Source organism: Canis lupus, chromosome 4 (genome assembly GCF_048164855.1).
Source record: "Canis lupus baileyi chromosome 4, mCanLup2.hap1, whole genome shotgun sequence".
NCBI classification, from domain to species: Eukaryota; Metazoa; Chordata; class Mammalia; order Carnivora; family Canidae; genus Canis; species Canis lupus.
This window is the reverse complement of record NC_132841.1, coordinates 67,821,561-67,848,803: the sequence shown is the minus strand read 5'-3', so window position 1 is coordinate 67,848,803 and position 27,243 is coordinate 67,821,561. Positions and strand designations below refer to the sequence as shown.

The window sequence follows — 27,243 nt, the reverse complement described above, 5'->3', positions numbered from 1 at the left end:
CAGTGACTCTCTCCCTCTAACTGTGTCTCTGCCTCTCTCTCTCTCTCTCTCTCTCTCTCTCTATGTCTATCATGAATAAATAAAATAAATAAATAAAAACTCTAATTTAAAAAAAAAAAAAGCTCTCAGAAGAAGTTCTTTTTCCGGTTCTATTGAGATAAAATTGACATCAAACAGTGTGTAAATTTAAGGTGTACAACATAATCATTTGACAGATGTATGTATTGCAAAACAATGATCACAGAGGAAGTCTTAAGATAGAGATTTCATGGCACTTATATCATCATTATCATAATCATAAGCTAGTAGTGATAATGCTAGCTAACACTAACCAATGCTTATTTATGGCAGGCGCAACGTGAGGCCATTTATGTTGTGTCTCATCACGTGTAAAATGGTTGCTGTGTGCAGTATGTTGGTTCACTTGTGCTTGCATGGTCTGTTTTGGGCTGGTTCTAAATGCCTTTGCTGAACAACTGGTAAATTACAGTCCTCCCCAGAACATTGATTCTCTCACTCTAACTCCCTTCCTGAGAGAGTATTCACTAGTTTACGGAACTGGAATTGACTGCATTTAGTCCCAGGCTGAAATCTCTGACACAAGTAGATATCCATCACCTACACCACCGAAATCACTTCCCCCAGAGTCCCGCTGCCCACATATAGCCTGCACAGTACATGTTAATAATGGTAGTCTCGCTGGGCTTAGGGCAGCTTCCTCTCCTCAACAGCCTAGCGTAAAAACACTGTCAAATTCTCTGTGGGAAAAGATGTACCCTTGCTTCCAGGATAGTGGCTAGCAATGATAACTATGATAAGACTATCTAACAGTGGGGCACCTGGGTGGCTCAGTTGGTTAAGCATCCAACTCTTGATTTCAGCTCAGGTCATGATCTCAGGGTGGTGAGATCAAGCCCCATGTCAGGCTCTGGGTTGAGCATGGAGCCTGCTCAATGTTGTGCCCAAGATTGCGAAGCCAAGAAACAACCGAGGAGCCAACACCGATGCAAGTACACGAGGGTTTATTAACAAGCTCGAGCTTGGGTCCGAGTATACCCGACACAGTGGAGCTGGGACTTGGACCCCAAGGTGGTTTCCAGCTTAGTTTTATGGGCTGGTCTAGGGGACCTCCAGAAGGGGGGGAGGAATTTCTCAAGTTCTGTTTACATTCTGATATGGGGCTTTCAAGGGCATTAAGCTCTGTTCTCATTCTAATATGGGACTTTCTAGGGTGTTAGGCTGCCCCCCCCCCACCCAACTGAAGTAAGGTAAATTTCAGCTCTTACTCGCAAGGGCCTGAGATGGCTGTACTTGCGCTAACGCTGAATTAAGTTCAGCTGAATTAAGTTCAGCGCTGAATTAAGGTGGAATGGCCTTAATTTTCTCGGCCTCCGCACTCAAGATTCTCTCCCTCTGTCCTTTCCCCTTTCTCTCCCTTCCTCCTCATCCTTGAAAAAAAAAAAAAAAAAAAAGAATATCTAACATTTACTACTTACCTATATTGTATATTTAGTGTATTGCATATACTGATTTGATTTAAACATTGCATGAATAGATACTGTCACTGTCCTCATTTTATAGACGAGAAACCAGGTCTAGATACATGCCATAGTTGGGAAGTTGAGTACCAGGTTGGACATAAATGGGAAAGAATAGATTGCAGTTAATCCCAGTCTTGGGGTCCTGTTCTTGGGCAGGTCCACTATGAGGAGTTCTACATCAGGGCACGGGAAAGCGTTCGCTTTTCCCCAGTGTTCACAGGGTCAAAATTAAGTTCTTTGGGAAGACTGTCCCCAGCGTCCCCCTGGCTTCTCCCCCAACTCAACACACCCTAGCTCAGCCGTGCTCTGGCCACTCCCGACAGACAGATAAGGGCTCTTTACCTAACCAGGCTGTGTAGTCATTCCTCCGGCCCCAGCTGCCTGTGCCTGTTCATCCCAAGTCCAGCACCTGTCTCAACAAGTCCCCTTCCCCAGGAAGCGTGTCCACGCTGTTAAAGGCCACCCTATTGCTTGGCCACTCCTTCTTTTATAGATTCTAACCCTGGAGACTATTAGCTTGCTGAGGCTAGGGGATGCAGCCAATCCATTTTATAGCATAAGCACCTTAAATATATCAGAGTTTTTCATTAACTGCTTGTCACCCTGTTACTGTTTTTCCCTCACTGCTCAGCCCTTAGACATTAGGACAGCTCTGACACTAATTAAAATTGGCAACTTTGCATGACACCTCTGTTTACTAAGAAGGAGGTTTGGTTCATTGCATTTTACTTTTGTAGCCAGCACCCCTGCGGGGCTGGCACAAATCTGTGGCCTTTCCTTTGGGACACCATTTGTCCTTTTATGTCTTGACTCATCACATATTGTGGAGAGTGTTAGCTGAGGAGGACTTTTTGCTGTATGAAAACGTTACCAAATGCTGATACCATAAAGAAGAAAGCACCAGATGTCTGTCTGCAAGGAAAGCAAAATCCTGGTTTGTGAAGAGTCAGGGGTGACCAGGGTTCCCCCAGGCATTTCCGGGCCTGAGGTTTGGCTCTGCAAGCTCCCTTGGGGCCTAATTGACCCCCACATTCCATCTCAGTCATCATTCTGGAGAAATTTGTCAGCTTTGCTGCTGATCTTTGCGTGCAAACTGGTGTCCGTTAGTGTTCCCAGTTTTAAGCTGAAAACTGAGACACACTGGCTGGAGACTGTTGACCAAAATAATACGTGTGATTTTGTGACATCCCATGGTTGACTTCATTTTTCTCTTCCTTTGAGCTATCAGAAGTTTCTCCAGGTGTTTACAGTTGTCAGTGAAACAGGTCATTTATAGTTAGAAATTATGTAAAGATACCAACCCTCAACTGAGAAGAATGTTTTAGTGCTCATCTTAAAGGCAAAGAGTCATAAAACAAAGTGTTGTCTGATTTGTAGCAAGGAATTGGAGGAGGGCATGTTCCAGATGATGGTAATAATAAAGACTGAGGATATCGAGGCATCTAGTCAAGTAGCCTTCAGGGGACTTTCATAAAATGCGATTTTCCTTCTGGTCACGTTAAAATCAATGTGCAGTACATTAACTCTAGGCAAATGTGTATTCTGCTTGCTTTTTGTCATAATTCTTTATTGCATTTGGCAGCAAATGAGCTTCTAATATTAAAATTTAGAGAGAAAATAAAGAATACTTTTAGAACTTATATTTATGCAGAATTTAAAATATTAACTCATCAATGCCCCCAAAGCCTAACTTCCCTTGGAAAAATGCTCTCACTGATGTGCGCAGACTGAAAAACTTAAGAAAGATTAGAATTCTGCAGTTTAATGAGAGGCTCTTAACTTCATCTGTTGGGTTCTATTATTTTGAACACCAGACCTGACACCTGCTTCCTACTGGTAGCTGGGTAGGTGGAGCTAGTGAAAAAGCGTATTGAAAAGATCGGGGCAAGTGGACAGGAGATTCAGGGTGACAGGAGTGGGTCAGCTCACTGCCCAGGGCATCTTTGTTTTGTTCCTCGCTCTTTTTTCATAATCAGAGAAGGATTTCTTAGCATTGTTTCTGTAGGTTTCTACTGAGGACCAAAAGCATCAGCGGTTTCACTGCTTTCAGAGTTTATTGTGAGCCAGGACCATGTTGCCCCTCTAAGGAGGTACAGAATCCAAGAGAAACCCCCTCTCCACCAAGCCCAGATAACAGTTGCAGACTCTTGTAGCAAAATGACCCAGTTCAACAGTTCGATGACAACTACATTGATCATTTTCCATTCTTCCTGTTTTTAATGCAACATAATAGTAGTATCCATAGAATTATAACCACTTTTAGAATAGATGATTCATTGCCCGTCTCATGTCACAAAGTTCCGTGTCCGTCCTAACTTCTCAGTTCCCCTCATCCCTTCCCCATTCCCAGGATTGCTCACGTGTTTATTTCCAAGAATAAACTTGTTTGACTGAAATGTTTTTAATACTGTTTTCGAAAAAAGAATTTATGTTCCTCTCCATTTTCACAAGCAAGACTGAAGCTTGGACTCAGATGTTCTAGGAAGGCGTTTTTCCATTGTTCCTGACCATGTCTAGCCAGGAGACCAGAGGTGACTAACACTGGGTTTCCATGTGCTCTGATATTTATGAGTTCTTTTTAGAGAGTAGGTATGATTTTAATTTTAAAAAGAAAGAAGGAAAACAAGGGAGAGAATTATTGTGAGGTTGAGCCAGGTCACATTTTTGTCCCTTGAAAGTGAAATTGTAACAGAGTCACATCAGACCATTTTTACAGGGATGACTAATGGTTTTCTTCCCTTTCTGTTCCAGCCACACCAACTATCCTTGGCAGCGCATCCCAGAGTCTACAAAGAGTTAATCCAGGCCTAGGGACAAGTAAGAATTTCAGTCCTTTTTCTGTCACCAGTGATCTTGTCCATCAAGACATTATAATTATAATTTAATTATAATTCAAGCTACCGTCCTATCTGTGCTTTATTTGAGATTTGATACCTGGATGAATGATTGAAATTGCACAAACAAGCAAAAAAATATGTATATATTTTTAAAAGGTGTCTTTTTTCAGCTTCTGTGCAAAGCTGCTTCTTTATTTCTCTAATTTGCTTATCCTTGGAAGTAAAGCCAAATTAATGAGAAGGGGGAAAAGATTTATTTACTGTGGACCAACAATTAGTTTATTGAGTCTAGGAACCTGCCCCCTCTTACAAATTGTGTATTATATTGTCATTATTATTTTGAGATATTTCTATCACCTTGACAGTTAAACTTGCCCTTCAGCCATATCATCTTATGCTCCAAAATTCTACCTTCAAGCTCTTTCTTCTCCTTAAAATGCCTTTGTACACACCCTTTTGTCCTCTGACAATCTCTTCTTCATCCCCCAGACTGAACTCAGACCTCAGCCCTGTGGGGAAGCTCCTCTAAATCCTCTAGGAGCAAAGACTTGTTCTGCCTCTGTGCTCCCATGGAACTTTGTCCATTGTTCCATGATAGATTTACTTCCCGGTACTGGAGTATAGATGTTAGTACCATGCATGGAACTCAATGAGCTGTATAGGCTGCCTGAATTAATGAATTATGTTGAGCTTTAAGACAAGGCCCACTTTTTATGCTGCTTCTAAATTCCTCATGTGACCTAACCCAAATCCTGATCAGTAATGGGTGCCTTTAATTAAATTACAGGGAAGGATTCTCTCTTTCGAAGTATATGCTGGAGTCTGCATGACACAGCAGAGGAAGGGAAGACAATGCACCTAACTTGAGTTTAAGCCATTGCTGTTTCATTGGTAATTCTGGTATTATGAAACCATAATTTGGATTTTATGACATAATTACAGAGTAAATTTCTACATGAGATGTAAATCCTTGGAGGTGACTCAAAAGGAGCATTAGTGCTATTTTTGACAAATGCCATCCACTTGTCAGTTGTGCCAGGCCACAAACTCTTTACAGCCCTCCTGTTTCAGAAGCCTCGAACATGTTCCTCTGCTCCCTAGTTAATATGAAGGATTACAAAAAGGGTGGCCTTTTCATCATATTTGGGTCCTCCCAGCCAGTAGATTTCAAAGCCTTCACACAGCAGAGGATGGGACTTATTGCTACTTTCTGCAAGGAAATGAGAAGGGATCAGCTAAAAATGTTTTCCTATGAACAAAATTGTTGAGTCACTGTAGTGTACACCTGGAAATAATATAGCACTCTATGCTAATTATACTGGCATTAAAATAAAAAACTATAAAAAGGGGATACCTGGGTAGCTCAGTGGTTAAGCGTCTGCCTTCGGCTCAGGGCGTGATCCTGGAGTCCTGGGATCGAGTTCCTTATCAGGCTCCCTGCATGGAGCCTGCTTCTCCCTCTTCCTATGTGTCTGCCTCTCTCTCTCTCTCTCTCTCTCTCTCATGAATAAATAAATCTTAAAAAAAAAAAAAAAACTAAAAAAAAAAAAAAGAATGTTTTCCTAATGGTGCCTGTTCCATCCCACAGTGGTCCTTCCTCTGCACGCAAACATAGTCCACTGCCCTTCATTTCCCCCCAGAGGGGTGCTACAATTTTTCCCATCTTCTTTGTAGAGTCATGGGGTCTGAGGACCTAAGCAGAGGGCCTTGTTGCAATACAACCTCTGGGTATGGCAGATCTGTTGAGGAAATTCCTGCTAGGTCATTCGGCATTCATTGATTGTCTGTCTTTGTGATGGGCAAGACTCATTGTCCTTGATCTGTGATACATCACACAGATACTGACCTGCCCATACAAAGAATACTGTCCTTCTAGCCTGCTCCCTCCATCCCAAAACTAACTGGATAAAGTTACCCCTATCAGTGCACATGTCAATCAGTGCTCACCTTCTACAGTGCACATGCTTGGACACGTGGCAACCTTTATCATTTGAGCATCTCACTGAGCTACAACAGACCCCAGTGTTCATGTCATCTCACCGTGTACACTGTCACCGTATCACAAGCATATGCACCAGCACCAGCTCTGCACTCTGGGGAAGAAAGAAGTGAATAAGATATTGTCCTAACATCAGGGAGCTCCTATTCTCACTCAGGAGATCATTTTACACAAGAAGCTAGGGTTCAACATGAAATGTCGTCATTACACAATTAGAAGTCATACATTTCCTATGTACACTTTTCCAAATTCTCACATTCAAAGCAAAACCCTGATGGAGGGAAAAAATTACAACTGTCTCTAAAAAAATTTGAGAGAGAACTGACCTAACAAATAAATGCCATGCCACCTCTAGAGCCACCTTGAACTTTATTCTTGGGCTTGCAGTAACTCCTTCATAGCTGTCTCCCTCCCCTCTCCTCCCCCTATTCATCTCTCCTTTTGTGTATGCCAGTGACAATTCTAAGAGCTCAACATATCACTCTGCTCTAAACAACTCAAATTTCAAACTACAAACCTATCCCAAGACACTGAAATCCAAGATCCCTCATCCCAGCTTACAAGTCCTTAGTACTTAGTACTCCCCAGGCACACTGTGCTCTCCTTCCCCTAGGACTTTGCTCATGTCATCCCATCTTCCAAAACAATCCCCCTTCCACCTACCCCCCGCCTTCTACAAATATAAATCCTGCCCATACTTTAAATCTCATCCGGAACACTTTGGCCCTTGACTTAAGACAGTGCTTCCCTTCTCCATGCTTGTCTTTAAGAGGGATGATACTCTTTTATACCACTTTTAAGGAATATATCAGATGCTGCTTTGGAGTAGAGTTATTTGTATATTTCTCTTATCTCCCCATCTCCCCATCTGGATTACGAACAGCTATATCTTGTTCAGAGTTGTGTAACTCCCAGGACCTAAAATGGTACCTTGAACACAGTAAGGAATAAATGATAATGCAAATAAATTAATTAAATGGAACTAGCCTTAATAGCTCCCTGGTTACCGATCCTTCTCCACCCTTAGCAAGTCCCACAAACACCCCTTGTTATCGAGCCTTTGGCTGCCTGGAGCCATCAGGGAGAAACCGATCTCACCTGTGTTAATTACGCATTCATCACCCTAAGTGTTCCATTGCAGAGAGGACTCCTGGGAATCAAATGGTTTATACTCTGAGAACAGCTTCCTTACAGGCAGAGGCTATACAGTATGGCAACAGTAGAAGAGGCGTGTGCATTGACCAGAGTCTGACCCAAGTTGGCCTCTTTGTCCCCTCACTGCTCAGTCACACAGGGTGCACTTTGTCTCCAGATTTGGAACCACTTACCCATCTGCCAGCCGAACACCTCCATACCAGGAAGCCCAAAGTCTCCTCATGATGGGTTTCCTATAGTGAGCTGGTGATGTAAAAATATTCGAGCTGTGTGGACAACCGTAACCATCAGCCCCCAGGTTCTGATGACTTTAGGTGCAAATCGTAAACCTAATTCTGTTGCTGAGCAGCATTGGCAGACCTACCTCCTACACATCTTTCTAAAGATTATTTTTTCTCTCTCATTTATAAAAGTCATTCCTTTTCACTGAATGTACTGTGTATTACTATGAAAGTGTAAATTTTATAATCAATGGCATTTCCACTTCAAATTAAAATGAGTGTCCAACTGGAGAAAAATATTGAAGTCTCATTGACTGACATTTGGAGTATAAATTAATCCAAAATTTTATGAAAACAGGCATTCTGAACATAAATGTCAATGACGAGGTCAGAGTTTTGAAAGGATTCCAGAAGGTTCTCATCTTAGAGGGGTACAACAGATGAACTGCTTAAAGCCTGATAAGTTCACGAACAACTTCCTTCGCAATCATGAGTTCCTTTTCAATAAACACGTGATTATAAGACAAATTTGATACAGTAGTCGTCACCTTTGCAGGTCCTTATCTTCTGTTCTTAGCTGGACTCACGTCCTTGCCTGCTCATTTCTTTCTTACCCCCTCCTTTTCCCCACTCCAAGCGACCCTGCTTGCTGCTCCCATATTCGCTCTTCCTGCCTATGTCTGATGCTGTGATTTTTATGCTCCATCACCGTTCAGTAGCTCTCCACTGTTTTCTACATTATGAGTAAACTCCTCTCCCTGGCATCAAGAAGGTCCATGACATGGGTCCTACATGCCTTTCCAGCCAGCCTTATCTCCCTTGTATACTGTGGACACCGATGTTTATGTCCTTGTATTTCCTGCTTCATTGTATCCATTCCTAACTACTCCTTCGCCAGAAATTCTCTCTAAGTCAGGAACATCCTTCATGTGTTTTGTCTTTAAAGCATTTTTCAGTTATTGCTTTATGCCCCACAAGGATGAGTACTTCCACTTTGGAATCTCTGTAGACCTTTCCTGCTTTCTCTTAAGGAGAAATAGTATATAACACAGTACTTGAAAGAAACCAGCCTGATAGCAGGACAGACCAGTTAAGTGTCAGATCTACCTGAATGATCTTTCCTAAGTTTTATAAGTGTTCTGTTTTGTCTTATGTGTTTATCTCTAAAATAGAGATGCTAATAGTAGGTACTTGTGGTACCTACTATTTTGTTGTTGTGAGAATTACAAATGTTGACATATTTAAAAGAGTTAGAATAGTATCTGGCCCCATGGTTTATTGTATTCTCTCGTGGCTCTTAGTTTATTCCATCAAGTATTAGAAGTGAACTGTATGAATTGTCCTATATTCAACTTAATGTTGGAACTTAATATCATGTCATTTGAACCTTATGGGTTCTTTGGAATGCTTTCTATTCCCTTGGAATAGATTGTACTATCCTCAAGGATAGGGGCCATCTCTTATACATCCTTGTATCCCACAGTACCTGGGAAGTACCTGGCACATGACAAGTGCTTAGTGAATGGTGTTGGGTTTTGTACCCACACACAAAAGTTAAAAAAAAAAAAAAAAAGCCAGGTTTTCTCCCAATATCTTAATTACTCTTTGGCTAGTACAGAGCACTTCTGTGCCCTTCAGCAGCCATTTATGAAAGGAGAGGGCTAAAGATCTACGAGAGGAGAAATTTCTCTTGTCTGTTGCTATAAACACATACCATCTTTCCCAGAAAGCCTTCCACAGAAACTTCACTTCAGGTCAGGGAACAAGTGTCATGGTCTAGTTTGGGATATGTCGTAGGACCTCTCTATACCATCACTGTAGTATCCCATTGGCATTTCATCTGCTGAGGGAACAGTGGCCCCACACCTGCCTGTGACCCATCACTGCCCTCATCTGAGCTGGATGACCCTCTCAGCTTTGAGGATCCATCTTCATCAGATCTTTTCGACTTTGAGGGCTTATTAGCTGACATTACAGCTAAAACAAGCACACCACAAGGAGAGTGTGTCTGTGCGTGGCTGGTACCTTAGAATGTGCAGCATTTATTTGTAATAAAGAACTTGAGCTGTGGACCTGCTTTAGAGCACAGCTCTGACACTGGGTTCTGACATTGAAGCTGATGTTGAATTCTTGACAGTCTTCTGTGTATAAATAGTCCGGTAAATGATTTCAGTAAGTAAACACAGATGATTATGATCCCTTCTAAGGAAACAGTGTTTATGTTGGCTCTCTCTTGCACCCAGACTACTGGTAGCCCTTCCTGACTCACAGCACTAATGTCCAGATAATGCTCAGTGTCCTGCCAACACTGTTTATTGCCTTCCTTGCTTCTCTGAAGTGGGAGGAACACAGATAGAATTATGCACTTTACACAAGAAGAAGTGGAGGTACAGAGAAAACAGCTTTCCTGAGCATCCTAACAGACTAACCTGAGAGTGAAGAAGATACTGTCAGAACAGTGCTTGTACCTACCCCTAGATAAGTCAAATAAGGTGTACATAATGCATATTATTGATAATTCAACAACAGCGTTCACCTACCACAAAATATGGTCCTGGCAGTGACTTTTTTCCAGCCTGAAATAGCCAGTTGGTGCCTACCATTGGTTATCAGGTGTTAGTGTCCTGTTATCATTATTATACACCGTCCTGTATTCACATGTAATTGTTGGGAGATACAGATTCTTTGTAAAATAAATATTAGATTTTAACTTTGTTATCCTCCTTCGACTCCCAGCAATTTGCTGAGCCCTAATCAGCGGTAAGTAGATATTTACTACTTAATTTATAAGAGAACTAGTGGCTGTGCATATGCTTAGGCCAGTATTGGTGAAACCTCTGGGGCAAGATATAAAATTTTACAGACTTTAATAAACATTTATAAACTTGCCCACAGCTCAAGGCCAGCCTCTTCAGGTACCTGCAGCTCCTTTCTGGTTGTAGACACATATCAAGGTCTTTTATTTCTTTGGAATCCAAACAATAAAAAAGTATTTAGAAATCTGTGAGCATATGCCTCTAAAAACCTTGATCTGAGAAATGAGTCATTTTTTTTTTAAGTCTTAGAAGGATGATTAAGCATCTCCCTAAAAATTCCTGTGGGCGTTTGTGTGCTCCATATACCAGTTCCTAGTTTTGTTTCTCTTCCAAGGCATAACACACATTTTTCAAGGATGAAATCCAAGATAAACGTTCTTTCACCCTGGGTGACCTCAGTGGGTGGTGAGCACTTTGTAGACTCTAGAAAGTTGAAGCATCACAATATTGGTTGTGACCTGTGAGTCCTTCTAGCATGCAGCCTTCTGATTCACGGCTTGGCTTCTCCAAAACCACTGCCCCCAAGAGAGCTCTGGCTTCTGCATACAGGAACCTCTCTAGGGAAAGAATCCCTGAACTGAGTCCACACCAGCTTCTGTTGTGTGATGAACAGTTTTTTTAGATAATGTGCATATCTGAGAAAAGCTCTTGAATTCATTATGTAGAGCTGTACTGATTTTAATACAAATTAATATATACACTGTGAAAGCAGACAACACATCACGTTTATATTTATGGAATTCAAACATAGGTGCCATTAAGTAGTAATCCAAGTAAGAGCATGCCTCTTAGCAAATACATACAATATGAAATAATATATATTTAAACCAAAAGTAACTTGAGGTGATTAATTACTAAATAAAAAACATCATTTGGAAAAGAAGTTATGCAACTTTCAAAGGGCTTTTTAAAATGTATGATTTATAAAAAATTGATTTGCATGTAATTTGCAATCTGTGATACTAAATAGCTATTTTTCTTTTAAGGTCAACAATTATTTAATCTAGGGGTTGGCAAACTATGGTCCTCAGACTAGACTAGACTTTTTGTAAGTAAACATGCCTATTTATTTCAGATTGTCTGTGGCTTCTCCAGGGATCAACTAGTCATCATGTTTGTACTGCATCTTATCTTTTAATCTCCAAAAAAAATTATTTCCAATTCAGTAACTAACATTAATGAGAGTATAAGATTCACTTTATGAATTTACTTCACAGTCAATTCTGAAATACCCTATACTGTGAAGTAAGATTAACAGTATCTGCTAATCAACATGGACTTGTACATTTATTATGTTAATGATTATTATTGGTGATGGTGGTGGTGGTGCTATTGGTACTCCATCAAATGAATGCTGAGCATCTGTAAATGCTCGGTGATGGATGAAATAGGCAGGCATTTGCAACTCAGCTGTCTGCATACATCATTTTCACGCAATATTTATCTTTCGAAGAGTTACAGTCAGTAGATCACATGGCTCTGGTGTGAGGACAAACTTAATTTTGCAAGTTTGTAAGTCTTTTATAACCTGCTGCAACTGAATTCATGCTGAAGAATAAAGACAAAAGACTCTCCCATTAGAAAATAGTGTAATGTGAGATGGCAGGACACCTGCACCCCAATGTTTATAGCAGCACTGTCCACAATAGCCAAACTGTGGAAGGAGCCTCGGTGTCCATCGAAAGATGAATGGATAAAGAAGATGTGGTTTATGTATACAATGGAATATTACTCAGTCATTAGAAACGACAAATACCCACCATTTGCTTCGACATGGATGGAACTGAAGGGTATTATGCTGAGTGAAGCAAGTCAATCGAAGAAGGACAAACATTATATGGTCTCATTGATTCAGGGAATATAAAAAATAGTGAAAGGGAATAAAGGGGAAAGTAGAGAAAATAAGTGGGAAATAGCAGAGAGGGTGATGGAACATGAGAGACTCCTAACTCTGGGAAACGAACAAGGGGTGGTGGAAAGGGAGGTGGGCGGGGGGTTGGGGTGACTGGGTGATGAGCACTGGGTATTATGCTATATGTTGGCAAATCGAACTCCAATAAAAAAAATATACAAAAAAAAAGGAAATTGTGTAATGTAAAAGACTCATAAACCTGAAACCTCACCACATCACCATAGATGTTATGATTCAGATGGATAGCTTTCATGAGTCTTCAAGGTGTTCTCAGGTAACATTCATGTGTTTACTGCTGTAGATTAATTTCTGATTTTCCACATGTTATGGAAAAACAGCCTTGAATGGTTCTTTATTCTCTCTTAACATTCCTTAATAAACAGAATTTTTAAACTCCAAATTTGGATTAATGTGAAAGCAAATATTTGCAGGAGAGCCCATCTGTGCTCTCTGTTGTCAGCACATCTGGCTTTGTGCACCTGTCACCATGAAGCTTCTGCAAGGCAAACCCCAAAGCAATAGAGAAACACCTGGATAACATCCTTTCTGTGATGAAGCTTTTCTTTTTCCGAATCCTAAAAGCTTTTGAAGTTGTGCATCTTTTGCATTAAACTCAAATGTCTTATGTACACCTGGTGTCTTTCCTTATAGACTGTAAGTTTTTTGAGGGCAAGGAGGTAGTCTTCTTCATCTTTATATACTCTGTCCCTTTCTTCACAATTTAAACAGGACCTTGTACCCTCAGTCTTATAAACTCTTATTGGTTTCACTTGGTGTCACAAGCTCTGTGATGAGGACTTTAGGGTTTGGGTTGCTGGAGACCATGAGTTGTCTTACATGTGTGCATCCAGCATCCTGCCAATATGCCACAAGCTCCAACTTCTCCATCTATAAATGGAGATGCTAACACCTATCTCAGAGGGTCATTGTGAGGAGCAGATAGGTACATAGAAAAACTCCTGGCACAAAATAGGTATGGAATAAATGTTAGATATTTTATTATTTTTTACTACTGCTGCTGCTTATGGCTACTACTTCTATTACTGCTCTTGAAAGAATAGTAGCAACCTGGGTCCCCAGAAGTGCCCTGCCTACTTCCTCACCCACTCACCAAAGTGCATATCCAATTTAACTTCATCTGTATTTTCTGGGAGGATAGAAAGAAGGCTGGATCTAGTATAGTATATCTCACATCCAAATGATATATATTTTAAGAAAATAAAATTCTCACAGACTCCAGAGAATGTTCGTACAGCCCAGTTTGAGAAAAATTGATTTAACAAATTTTACTGTTTTTTGTATTTTTCACTGCCTTTTAGAAGCAGGGAACTAGGGAACAGTGAAAGGGAGGGCCTGAGAGGTTTTCCCAATTCCAGCTGCCAGAGTACAAGACATGGGCTCCAGGCAGGAAAGACAGACACCCAAAAAGAGGTGGTGGGGAAGAGGGCAAAAGGGAGGCCCCAGAGCCTGGCCTACTTGCTTCACCAGCAAGATTAGGCACAATGTTTGGCACCTAGTAGAATATTATTCCCTTTCTTAACTCTTGTCCATGAAAGGCTGTCCTTAGGTATAGAAGAAATGAGACTGTACAGACCACTAAAATGTGTGCCATCAAAACACACTTTTCCTACTTTTCCAAAGAGCATCTTTAACCCCTACTAGATGAAACTCAGTCCCAAGGAACAATTACATTCCAGATGAGTCATTTGACAATAATCATGCACTATTTTATTGGTAAGATTCCTTATATGGAGTCTCTAAGTTAAAATTTGTTTTTGCTTCACAAGTTCATTTATAAGGAGGCTTCCTGGATAAAATTTAACAGCAGCAACAAATAATATGTTAACTAATGGTGAGGTGCTCAGGCTGGTCTATGACAGGCCATTCAATGCATACTACAGGTGAACTGTGGCTGGCTCTGAGCATTGGAGCAGGAACTCTCTGGAACAGAAAGAGGAGGAATGTTTCCCACCTTCTTTAATACCACCTCACTACCCCTCCTCTCTGTCTCTCCCTACACCGCACTCTAAATACCCTGATTTTCCTGGATGAAGGCAAAAATTTTGAAGTATATGAAATTTTTCTTTGGTACCTTCCCCAAAATTTCATTTTTGACTGAATAATCTTGATTAAATTTTGACTAAATAACCTCCTAGGGTATAGTCAACCTCAATGGGAGAAGCTGTCAAACCAGAAAACCAGAATAGCATCCACCAGTTGCATCCACCAGTTACATCCTGCCTTGTAAACCTCTCATTGCTGAGGTATTTATAACAGCAGATACCTTGTTATTAGTCAGTTACTGACAGGACTAGAGAAACCCCTCCAGCTCCTTATGATGAGACCAAAAGCCTGAGAGAGAGGTGTATCAAAAAGATCACCTGGTGCAGCTAGACTGCTGAAAAGAGAACGATTAGGAAAAGAAAGAAAATGCTTTCAGGTGGACAGAATCTGGAATGAAAGAAGCAGCCTTCTTGGGCAGCAGAGGGAAAGAAGGAAACTGAGTCCAGAAGGAATAGAAGTTTGGAGACCAAGATTTCTCATTTACCAAAAGAAGGTGAAGCTTGGCCTTGTTTGGGCTGCAAAATGAGAATTCTCTTCAAGTGAGATCTGTAGGACTCACTTGGCAAAAGCTGGTTTCCCTCTCTTTTTTGAGCCCATAATTCCCTCCTCCTACTTGCACACAGCCTTGCCCATCATCACCAACTGTGATAGTTCCACTGTACCTCTTAAAGGATGGCTCAAAAATAGTTTCTTTTGGACGACTTTCTTTGAAAAACAGAGACTTGGAGATAAAGGGCTGCAGGCTTCGTTGGTGCATCCAGAGCCACAGCCGAAGCCTAAAATCCTAATAGGATATCCGTATAAGCAGATGACTGACCCTACAACCCCCAGGATCCTAAAATGGTGGTTCTTGATGGGTGTGTCCATCAGAATCACCCGAGGTCATTTTCAATAAATATAAATGCCAGAGTTCTACCTCAGACTTGCATTGATGGAGCTCAGGTGTAGTATATTACTTTCCTAAAACTGATGTAACAAATTACCATAACCCTGGTGGCTTCAAATAACAGAAACTGACTCTCTCACAGTTATGGAGGCCAGAAGTCCAAAATCAAGGTGTCCTTAGTATTTGTTCCTTCTGGAGGCTCTGAGGGAGAATCTGTTCCCTGCCTCTCTCCTAGGTTCTAGAAACTGCTGGCAATCCTTGATGGTTCTTAGTTTGTAGATACATCACTCCATTCTCTGTCTCCCAACTTCACATGGCCTCTCCTTATGTCTGTGTCTGTTCTCTTTTTCTGTCTCTTATAAGGACACCCATCATTGAATTTGAAGCCCTAACCTAAAATAATCTCATTTTGAGATCCTTACCATAATTACACCTACAAAGATGCTTTTTCCAACAAAGATCACATTCACAGATACTAGGGATTAGGATTTGGGCATATCTTTGGGGCATACAACTTAACCCACTACTCATACATAATAAAAATAAAATCCCCAACAAAAATGATCCTTTGTATGCTCCTGCAAAAAACTCTGCCCTTAATGTTTGAGCCCACCATTTCTCCAGTGCTTAGGAAGTACTAGGACATGCAAAGTTAAACAGGTTTCTTTATTGCAGAATTACTCAGATTCTAGTACATTAGTACTAGTACATTTACGATTGTCCCAGAGAAAGAAAAAAGCCCATAGCACTTCCTGAAAATAGTTGACCAGGGATCTTGTTTTCATGGGATCATCTATTATACCTTCAGTGGCCACTGGTATTCAGAGGAGCATAGACTGCAAGTGACTGTGGCACTCCTGCAACTATGCTCAGTGATTTGAGCATGGCATGGGTCTAGCATATGAGTCTACTCAGTGTTCACACATTTAGAGTGTACTGATCCCTCTCTGAGTATGAGTGCATCCTTCAGTAAACATCCACATGGGGTTCCCTAGAGATTTCATATCTGTGCATGGATTTTTATATGTCATCTAGTCTCTAGTCTTGCCTTCTGCTATTTTCAGAGGGATCCTACTAAAATATTAGAGTGATAGAGAAAAGGGGATCAGAAAGGGAAAGGTGGCCAAGATTATGCAATGTGCTTTTTCCCATGAAAACAGCCCAGAACACCTGAAAAAGGAGAAATGACTTCATCATTCTTATTCTTATAATTCCAATCTCTCAACAATGGCATCAAAATATGTTTCATCAGTAAGTTTATAGTGATATATTTTTTTAAATGGTCGCCTTTGGAGGTCACTAGGATGTGTACTCATTCTGAAAATTGATACATCAAGGGAAATAGGCAATTACCTTGAATTTTTGTTCTAATTGCATTTCAGGATAACTGAATAGCTGGTGAAGAAAAACATGTTTTCTTCTTGTTGTTTGTTTATTTATATATTCTATCTAATAAATCCATATGAAATGGAAGGATTAGAAAAATCACCAGTTTAGAATCCCTAATGACATAGTGGGTTTGGGCAAGGTCAAATCAGTGAATGACAAAATGTTTAGGTGAACTCTATTCTGGGTGAGTCAGGCTGACAAAACTTTGAACCTGGATCAATATCACCATCATCTGATATTATATGTCTTTGATATAGGACTTGCAGCACCACCCATGATGGATTCTTTCTGTGAGGGTTGAACGGAATCAAATTAAGTTTCTAGGTCTTATTGCCTGTTTATGGGAAATAAGAGGGATAGTGGAACATTTTAAATGACTCTAAGAATGCAATAAGCTAAGGGAAATTACCCTCAACCAAAAACAAAAAATTACGTAATAAAAAGAAGAGAGAGGAAAGGTGATGAATTTGAACAATTTAAGAGACATTGTGTGGCCCTAGTTTGCATCCTGATTCAAACAAATAAATTATCAAGACATTTTTAAGGATATTCTTAGAAGTTTGAGCACAGACTGGGTATTTGATGTTATTGAGGGATCATTATTAATTTGTTAGGTATAATACTGGTATTATTTTTTAATGAGAGTGTCCTTGGCTTTTAGAGATACACATGTTGGTAGTTATGGGTAAAAGCAGATGACTAAAAAAAATAAATAATATGGTTTACTGTTCTCATGACTAATAATGAACATATGGTTTTACTCTTGTTATTTTATATGGCTCATTAAGCCATGCTCTCTATGTTTGTGTATATTTGCAAATTTCATAATAGAGTAATCCCTCATGAACAGTCTCAACCCCCATCCCCTGATAAAGACAACTCACGTTTCCAGTGAAACCCATGAAATTAGTCTTACTAGTGACCAGAGTGCTATCTCTGAAAAGTGGGAAAGGTCCTTATATGAACATACCAGTTTAGAGAATTACTATTGGAAAACAGAAAATGTTTGTGTTCTGGCTAACTAGATATTAATGGGTTATGCTGTAGGGTGTGATCCTGAGGGTTGATGTTGAAAGGCATCCTTGGTTTCGGTTGGCAAAAAAAAATAAATGACTTAGCTAGAATTTAAGGCTATGATTCTCAGTCCTATTTGAGCTTAATCCCAAAAGATTTCATTGCCGCTGTGATCTAACGTGATGATATTTGCTTGCACACAAGCACTGCTCTAGGTTTCGCATTGGTGCAAGCATTTTCCTAGAACCAAAGTCACATTGTAGTGAACACTGCTGTGTCCTAGAAGAGCTTCCAGGATGATAGGCCTGCAGATCATTTACATTCCCCTCCCCCCCACCCGCAGTTAGCCTCTCACCACTTGTAAAACAAGAAATAGGAAAGATTACCAATAGCCTTTGCACTAAGTCACAAACCAAAAAGAAAGAGAAAAGGGAGAAAAAAGAAACAATTAGTTGCAGTTTCCTAAATGGAGCCTTTTTCTCATTTCCACTTTCTAGCTATTAGCTCTTAAAGCTACAGCTTGAAGGCTTGCCTTTTACACGCTTAGATCATTTGGAATAGGGCCACCCTGCCCTTGCCTGGGCTGCATAGCCTGCTTTCTCCCTCACTCACCTCTGCCCCAATGTCCCACGTTAGGACCCTAGAGGCTGAGAGCAGTGTAGGTGGCACAGTCATTCAAATACACATAAATTAGAGGAAATCCAAGTGATAACCAAAAATAACAGAATTTCATTTCCAAGACTCTTCAGTCCCTTAGTGTTGCTGACTGATTTCTAGAAGCCCTAGGCTCAGTTCTTGGATATCTCAGAACCAAAGGAGAGGATGACCTGTACTGTATGCACCTGCTTGTTGGCCTAAATGCTATCAAAATTTGTTCCTTACTTGGCCTATTCTAGAAAGAAGAAGAAGAAAATCCGATACATATGAGAAATAATTCCTAACATACAAACACAAAACATGTACCTAGATAAGTCTTCCCACCAAGTCATCCTTTATGGTTGACCACAGTGTCAATCTTCTGATCCTCCTGCACATAAGGTTTCACAGAGCAGGACAAGGCAAAGAATGTCAAGTTTTATGAAACATTTTAAACCAGAGGCTTTGGACAAGCAAGTGAGAGGTGCACTGGAAATGAAGTGTCTATCTCTGACTCTGTCAGTGTCACAGGATTGACAGGTGCTATCTCATAGCTGATTACAAATGAACCCAGCACACATAACCCAACATGTTCTAGTCATCTCCCATATCTCTCCTTGGCACACTGGGTCCATGCCTACATATTAAGAAAATGGTGACTTTTAATCTATACCTGACTGAGGTTTTGGCATATAAGCTAATATGGATGAGTCTGCATCCCTCATAGTAAAAGTAAAAGCTTTCTTTTTATTCACCTAGGCAACAAACAAAAGACAGTTTTAAAATACATTACAGTTAAGGTTCATGAGAAACAGATTTTTCCTCTGTTCCTTGCCGTGTACTTGGCACCTAGAACTGGCCCATAGTGGCTGTGAATGAAATACGTCTTAAAGGAATGAATGGTCCTGCAGGACAGAAATCATCTGTGCTTGGCTGTGTCATTATCATCCAGCCTCAGAGCCTAGATAGAAAATACTGCCACAACGTTGGTCCCACAAACTGACTTGGGGTGCTTGGGGATGCTCTGCAGCAAGGCAGATCAAGCGAGGACATCCTGGAGGCCCCCCCAGTGGCCACCAGCATGCTAGTCTCCATTACCTGACCTGTCCTAGATTTTTAAATTAGGAGTCATTGTGGCAACCAGACCGGGAATTATGTCTCCCATACTTTCTCATATTGGGGTTTGGGGTTTTTTATTTTCTTTTTTGGCTTCTTGGCATCCAAAATTGTTGTTCAGAGCAGTATATTAAGACCATGACTCTTCCATTACCACACATTTCTGTTACCAACAGAGGAGGTAAATGAATCACTTAAAACGAAATAATTCCATCCTCTCTGGTACACTTATAAACATCATCTTAGCTTTGACTGTAATTATAGTGGGTGATGCTGCTGAGAAAATGATATAATTATAACATTACGGTTGAGAACCATCTGAATGGAAAACACTGAGCTGCACTGTGCTAAGTTTAAGATGGGATTATGGTCCTTTTTTCATTATGAATGAGACTAATTAGCCAACTACAAACAAGAGCTGAGTACTGTGATATTAATACTATAATAAAATAAAAACCCTAAGTAAAAATTAAGGGGAAATCTGATGCTTTTCTTCGATTTTCACATGTTCCTGGGAAATCTTATATGAAAGTGTAAAATAGAGCAGAGAAGCTTACCAAATTGCAGGAAACCTAAGTAAAATCACAAGGGGCTTGCTTAGAAAAATCAGCACTCTAGCTGGTTTTCCCTCTCTTCCCTCCAGGCAAAAGGACCTCACACAGGTGAATATCAAGTGCCTAAAGTTTTATTTCCCTGAAAAAATGGCTTTTTCCCCCCTCTTTAATAGGCTTACCCAATGGTCCCAAGATTTTATGCTACCATAAATTTTAAAAGACAGCATTCTCCATCTTGACTAGGGTGTGGATGATACTGTGTGTATTTGTCAAGTCATTGAAATGTAAACTTAAATTTGTGCTTTTCACTATGTGTAAGGTATCTTGATTTAAATTTTTCTTTGAGTCTTTAAAGACCAGAGATTTCTAGCAACAAGAGTAAAGTAGAAAGAGCATAGTCAGAAAACCTGGCCTGGAGTACCTGCACTACCATACAAAGTTTTGAAGCCTATTTTCTTTCCTTTCAAAAATGGAAATATTTATATTTACACTCTCACCATTACAAGAATCCGGTATGACAACAATGTGCACATTCCTTGCAAGTGTTCTAGGATTCTGTAAATCATAAAGAGCTCTCAGGTTTACTTTCAAAGGAGAGGAGATTATGGGTTACTCCAAACAGTGAAATAGAGGGGCACAGAATCTCGGCCATGTGACTAGGTCTGGTTATTTTCTGTAGTGAAGGGGGACATGGCTGGCAGCACAAGGAGTGTGTGTGTGTGTGTGTGTGTGTGTGTGTGTGTGTGAACTGGAGGATAAAAGGGAAAATAATTTGTCTTCCTGCCTTTATCTCTCCTCCTGGCTTTTCCTAGAGCCCTACTCCTCTCTTTGCCCCAAGCCTGAAAAGGGACTCCTCACCCTCCTTTGTTAGTAAACATCAGAAAGCTGAGATTTCACTTGGCCTTGCCTTATCCTACTCTCTAGATCTATGAATGTTCTAAATGTATTATGACAATTTCAAGGAAGAAGAGAAATAGATGTAAGTAGAAATATTTCCTGTGTGTAACTGCCTATAGATTTGTCTTATTTCTCTTAGCTTACTTGCTTGTGTCCTCAACAAACTATGACAAACTGTAATATTTAGCTCTCGAGATCTTCTCCCTTAAACCTGATCAATATTTGTTGTTCCTGGAATCAGTAATGTACTCTCTTTTGTCCGAGAGGTTTAGAAAGAACACATGATCTTCCTAAAAGTTCCTTCAGGGCGGCCCCAGTGGCTCAGCAGTTTAGTGCCACCTTCAGTCCAGGGCGTGATCCTGGAGACCTGGGATTGAGTCCCACTTCGGGCTCCCTGCATGGAGCCTGCTTCTCCCTCTGCCTGTGTCTCTGCCTCTCTCTCTGTGTGTCTCTCATTAATAAATAAATAAAATCTTTTTTAAAAAAAAGTTCCTTCAAATGAGAGAGTATTTGAAGAATGAAACTCAAAGGAGTAGCCCTCTCAGAAGTCTTGCTGAAGCCCTCAGACAGGCATGGCTTGAATCCTGACTCTGCTACTTACTAGCTATGGGATTTTGGACAAGTCACTTAACCTCTGAGCCTCAAGCTTCTGATCTGTAAACAAGGATAAATACAACCTACTTTGTATGCTTGCATAAAAGTTTCCACTAAGCATGATGGTTGTTCCTTCCATTTTGCTATCCAGCTCTGAAAATACAGTGGTGTAGAAGTCATTAACATTTCATGAACACAAGTGAAAAGTATATAAATATATCAAACCCAAGACTGGAGGTCCTACAGAATACTTTTTAAAAAGGCATTTGGAATTTGGAATTTAATAAATAGAATAAGGAGAATTTATAAAATAACTGATTTAAAATAAGAAACAAAATACCTTAATTAATGAACCTGGAGAAAATAAACTGAGGATTACTATTCAGCAAAGGAGGAAATTATCAAAGTAATAAGGTACAGGGCCCTTGGTATTTGCAAAGTAATACAGAGCCATAAAACCCCATTTAAGAGGAGGCAAAGCCAAAAAGGCTAGTTCTCTTTGAAGGGCTCTTGAAAACAGACATCTGGAAAATTATGCTCTACTCCCTGGGCCTTATTTCCTACTCTGGATAAGCAACCTTCGTAAGCCGAAAAAGAACAGCCAGAGTAACTAAAGGAGATGAAATGATTTATCAGAACTAATTAAAATAATTAAATCTGAAAAGCATGATCCTGGACACGGAATAGGGCAATTTCTACAGACTTTTTGAAAATAAAGTAGCCCAAGACAAGGGTTTTGTTTGACTGCTATAAAGCAGTGTGACAGATTGAGAAAACAGAATGTTCTGAAAATCCTGTTTATTTTGGTGGTAAGCCAGACATCCAGGGGAGGAACCAGAGTCCTTTCCTTTAAGAAATATAGATTTCACTTGGAAGAATAAATTAGAAAGGTAGAATTCAACCTTCAACCTTCAATTCAGCGAATTGGTAGTATTTACTGAGCACCTATTACAAGCATAAATTTATCTTGTGACCCAGGAAGTGGACGGGAGAGCCAAGGGTTGTAAAGAAAGAAGATACAGCCCTTGCACCTGAAGTGCTTACAATTTATTGAGGGCCCCTTGTCCCCATTTTCCTTACACCATGATGGCTTGTATTCAAAGTCCTACAAGAGAGCGTAAGTTGACTGGGGATAGTCTTACAGAGAGCAACAGTGATACTTAAACGCTTCCATTATATTTACTACCCCAGTTATCTGCAGTTGCCTGGGGAAATTGCAAGCAAGGACAAGAGAATGTCAGTACCAGCCAGTTCCAGATAATGACATTATTTGCTCCAAAACCTTTCACTGTATTATTAAGTGAGATTGGTGGGGGCTAAAAAGTAGTAAGACTGAGTTTCTTAGGTGGCTCATGAATTAATTTAACTCGAAAGATAATTCCCAAGGAAGAGTTTTAAAAATCCTTTGAGTAGTAACAACTGCATTGGGATTTATATAAAACTTCCCGGTCTACTCACTTCTAAAGATAATGTTTTTAAATATATGAGTGCTGGCATAATGATTAAAATGATAAGTTTTCTTACTTTGTAATCATGTCAAGTACTAATAATTGAAATAAAATCTGTGAGGTTAGTGAATGCAATAAAAACAGATACCGCGTATGGAAGTCTTCATGAAGCATGTGATTACCAGAATTTCTGTTGTCCTTTTGGGACTCTGAACCAAATTCTCCAAATAGGTGGATAACAGAGCCTTTATCTTGAATACCTTTCCAAGCATTATGGATCTGTGGGTGCAAGTGGCCGCTGTCAGCTTACAACCACAAACTCTAAGGTGATTTTATATGGTCATAGGTCTTCATTAAAATAAATTGGACTTAATCTAATCTTTGCATGAGGACTTGCTGGGGGGAAAAATTGGATTGTCAAATAAGGAAAAAAGATCATGGGAACAGGTTCTGTTTGGCTTCTCCATCCTAAGTAAAAAGGGTCCCCTTTGGGTATTAAGAACCTTGAGGGATCCCTGGGTGGCGCAGCGGTTTGGCGCCTGCCTTTGGCCCAGGGCGCGATCCTGGAGACCCGGGATCGAGTCCCACGTCGGGCTCCCGGTACATGGAGCCTGCTTCTCCCTCTGCCTGTGTCTCTGCCTCTCTCTCTCTCTCTCTCTGTGTGTGACTATCATAAATAAATAAAAATAAATAAAATAAAAAAAAAAAAGAACCTTGAAAGTGGGCAGCCCGGGTGGCTCAGCGGTTTAGCGCCGCCTTCAGCCCAGAGTGTGATCCTAGAGACCTGGGATCGAGTCCCACGTCGGGCTCCCTGCACGGAGCCTGCTTCTCCCTCTGCCTGTGTCTCTGCCTCTGTGTGTGTGTGTGTGTGTGTGTGTGTGTCATGAATAAATAAATAAAATCTATTAAAAAAAAAAAAAAAGAACCTCAAGAGTGAATCTGGGAGCTTTCACAAATGTTACAAGGCATGGGCTTCCTATGATGGGATGCCAGAGAAGCCACGCTGCTCACATGTTCCGGTAAGATGTGCCTGGTTCACATCTGAGAGGTTTGGTCCCAAGCAATCTTCAGTCTCCACCCAACCACATCTGTAATCTTTCTATTTCCTCCCCCAATACCTTGCACATCCCAAAGGGGTTAGAGGACCTCTAGATTCTCAAGGTGGGACCAGGTTTTGAGTGGATACCCAGTGTTGAGAATGAGACAGAAACTTTGGTGTATGGCAGCCATTTATCAGTGAGGTACTGAGAAGAACAGGCCAGTGGCCCTAAGTCAGTAGACACACATGGACCTAGAGAAGGGCTTCTCTCACAGATGGATCATAGTGTCTCCTGGAGCAGTGAGAAATGGAAGACATACTTCTTAGAGTATTGCTGAACTATTTCCAGTCTTTTCTCTCTGCTCCTCCACTTCCACCTGGCCTCCCAATCAATCATATCTGCACAGTCGAGCTGTTTACTCAAAAATATTTTCCAGGTTGATATTATCAATCCATAAGATGGATGGTAGTTCTTTTATTAAAAGAGAAAGTTGTATTAACCAATTTCACTTGGAGACTTCTGCTATATCCTCAACCTCAGCACTATGTCCCAGTACAAATATTTTTTTGTAGTTTCAAGTATTTATTTAAATTCCAGTTAGTTGGGACTCCTGGATGGCTCAGCAGTTAAGCTCTGCTTTCCGCTCAGGGCATGATCCTGGAGCTCAGAGATCGAGTCCCATATCGGGCTCCCTGAGGGGAGTCTGCTTCTCCCTCTGCCTGTGTCTCTGCCTCTGTGTGTTTGTGTGTGTGTGTGTGTGTGTGTCTCATGAATAAATAAATAAAATCTTTTTAAAGATTAAAAAATAAATTCCAGTTAGTTAACATACAGTGTAATATTAGTTTCAGGTATAGAATCTAGTGATTCATCACTTGCATACAATGCCCAGTAAAACTTTTTTTGATGTGGTTTTAAACCTTATGGTATGTTTGTCTCAACCTTGAATTAAACTCCTGGTTAAAAACATAGCCAAAATAAGTGCAAAAGATAAAGGGTAAGATGAGCTGTTTGTTAAACTATTGGGGGCATTATTTATTTTTATTTAGGATCTTTCAAAAGGATCGTACTTGATTGTATAACTGTGCTGATGCACAGCCTTCAAATTATAAATCATAAACCAAAAGTTGTAGGGCCAAAGGAAACTTCAGAATTAGAATGTGGTAAACTCCCTACTGCAAAAATTAAGGAAAATGTTGCATACATCCCACTCCTACCAAACAAATGACATGAAAGTACTAGATTTTGTATCACAGGTCATTATGACAACTATCGGGGATTCTGAACTTTCAAACATCAAATCCTGAGCTTGAATTTTTGACCTTGAAAATATGAAACATGTCTTTAAAAGCAATAAGAATGCTACAGTGTGAGTTTTCAAAATCACAGATTGCATGGGGTGAGTGTGGCTAGAGTTTCAGATGGGTCCCTGGTCTGATGATTGCCTACTTTTAAAGACTGTGTTTTTATTTCTTTTTCTTACCCTATGATTTCTCTGACCTAAGTGGGTTTTAGTACTATTCACATCACAGAGAGGCCAGAATGGATTATTGCATTATAAGGAAATTGAGATGTCATTTTTTATAAAGCACTAGCAAAGTTATTTTTTGATGCAGAATTGTAAGGAAGATTTGTAATCATTGAAAGTAGTGAGAAAAAAAAAGCCAGTTGTTTTCAGTGTGTTGAAGACATGCATCATCAGACTTACACCTGATAATACTTGATTACTACAACAGTGTTTACACTACCATGTGCTGTTCTAAGCACTTTATGTATTTTAAATCATTAGTAGTCATCATAATGATCCTACCTTTATCCTCATTTAACATATGAAGAGATGGAGGCACAGGGAGCCTAAGCAACTTGCCCAAAGCATACACAGCTGAGAAGTGCAGAGCCAGGATTTGAACCCAGGCACTCTAACTCATGCACTCTTCTCATTACTTCTGTGCTATGCCACCTCCTTACATCTTCTTGATGTAGAACACTCCTTCTAGAATCTATCTATATCTATATCATAGAGGTTAAGAGCTGGGATTTGAAATGAGACTTCCTGGGTGTGGTGCTTCCCATCAGTTTACCCAGGGATCCCATCAGTTCCCATCTCATACCCTGGGATCCCATCAGTTCCCATATCATACCCTGGGGAAAAAGATTGAATGACATAATACATGAGAATCTCTGAGGACAGCATCTGACAGGTGACCATACCCAATAAATGTTAGTTCTTATTATAATAAATATATATACATTAACTTTAAGGTATGAATTATGTTTGCCAAATTTCCTCGGTGAGAGATGATAAACATTTACTAAGCAGGTACTTCTTAGAGTTCAATAGCATAATAATTAAGATTACTCTTAGTATTCCCAGTTCAATGAATTTGAGAACTCAAACTACAAGAAAAGATATTATTTTCCTAAAATCAAATAAGGAAGGATTCACACTTAGGGCACACTGGTCCCAGAGCCTCAGCTCCTTCTACCACACTTGTCTTGTTTGAAACCTCAGGTTTGTTCAGCTAATTCTGATTCATTGATCAAAAAACACCAGTACAGAACGGGAGAAAAAGGAATACCAAACTTGTGAAATTACATCATGGGCAAGTTAACAAGTGTAATGGCAGCTGTATTGGCTCAGTGCATAACAACCATGCCTGCCGTTCTGTGCTAAGACCTGTCTGAGCCCATAAATAAAGTTTCATTAATAATTGCAGCATGGTGAAAGACCACCCAAGAAATGTTGGTTGATATAGGAAGTGGCAGCTGTGGCTGCTAATTGAGAGCTATTGCTTCTTAAATCAGTGCTGAACCATGCCTCAGGGACTTTAAGCCTGCTCTGTCCATGGAAGATGTGAAACTCAACAGCTGACCCAACCACTTGTCACTGTTGACAGTCCTATAAAATTTCTAAGACAGGAACTCTGTGTTCTAGTTCAAACCAAGTGAACATTTCCTGTTTGTTGACCTATAACTTAAAGGGTGCTAAGTCATCTGTCTAGAAAGATTCCTTTAGTCCTCTCTGTTGTAAGTTATGGTAGTTCTATAAAATGGTCAGAAGGAATGCTTGCAATTTTTTTTGGTCAAAAATGCTAGCCTTTTCTTCATTTTTCCTATTTCCTCTGTA

The 27,243-nt window shown here is 40.2% G+C and overlaps 1 protein-coding gene across 8 annotated transcripts in view; it reads left to right on the top strand.

Annotated features, from left to right (window-relative positions):
* Nucleotides 1–27,243, top strand: part of GHR (growth hormone receptor) — a 270,875-nt gene that overhangs the window by 191,617 nt on the left and 52,015 nt on the right. For 5 of the 8 annotated variants that reach the window (XM_072824747.1, XM_072824745.1, XM_072824748.1 and 2 more), the window contains exon 3: nucleotides 4,293–4,358. The exons of the other annotated variants lie outside the window; for them this stretch is intronic. In XM_072824747.1, the coding sequence (XP_072680848.1) occupies nucleotides 4,293–4,358 (66 nt within the window). The remainder of the gene's footprint in view (nucleotides 1–4,292; nucleotides 4,359–27,243) is intronic. 8 annotated transcript variants of the gene reach the window in all.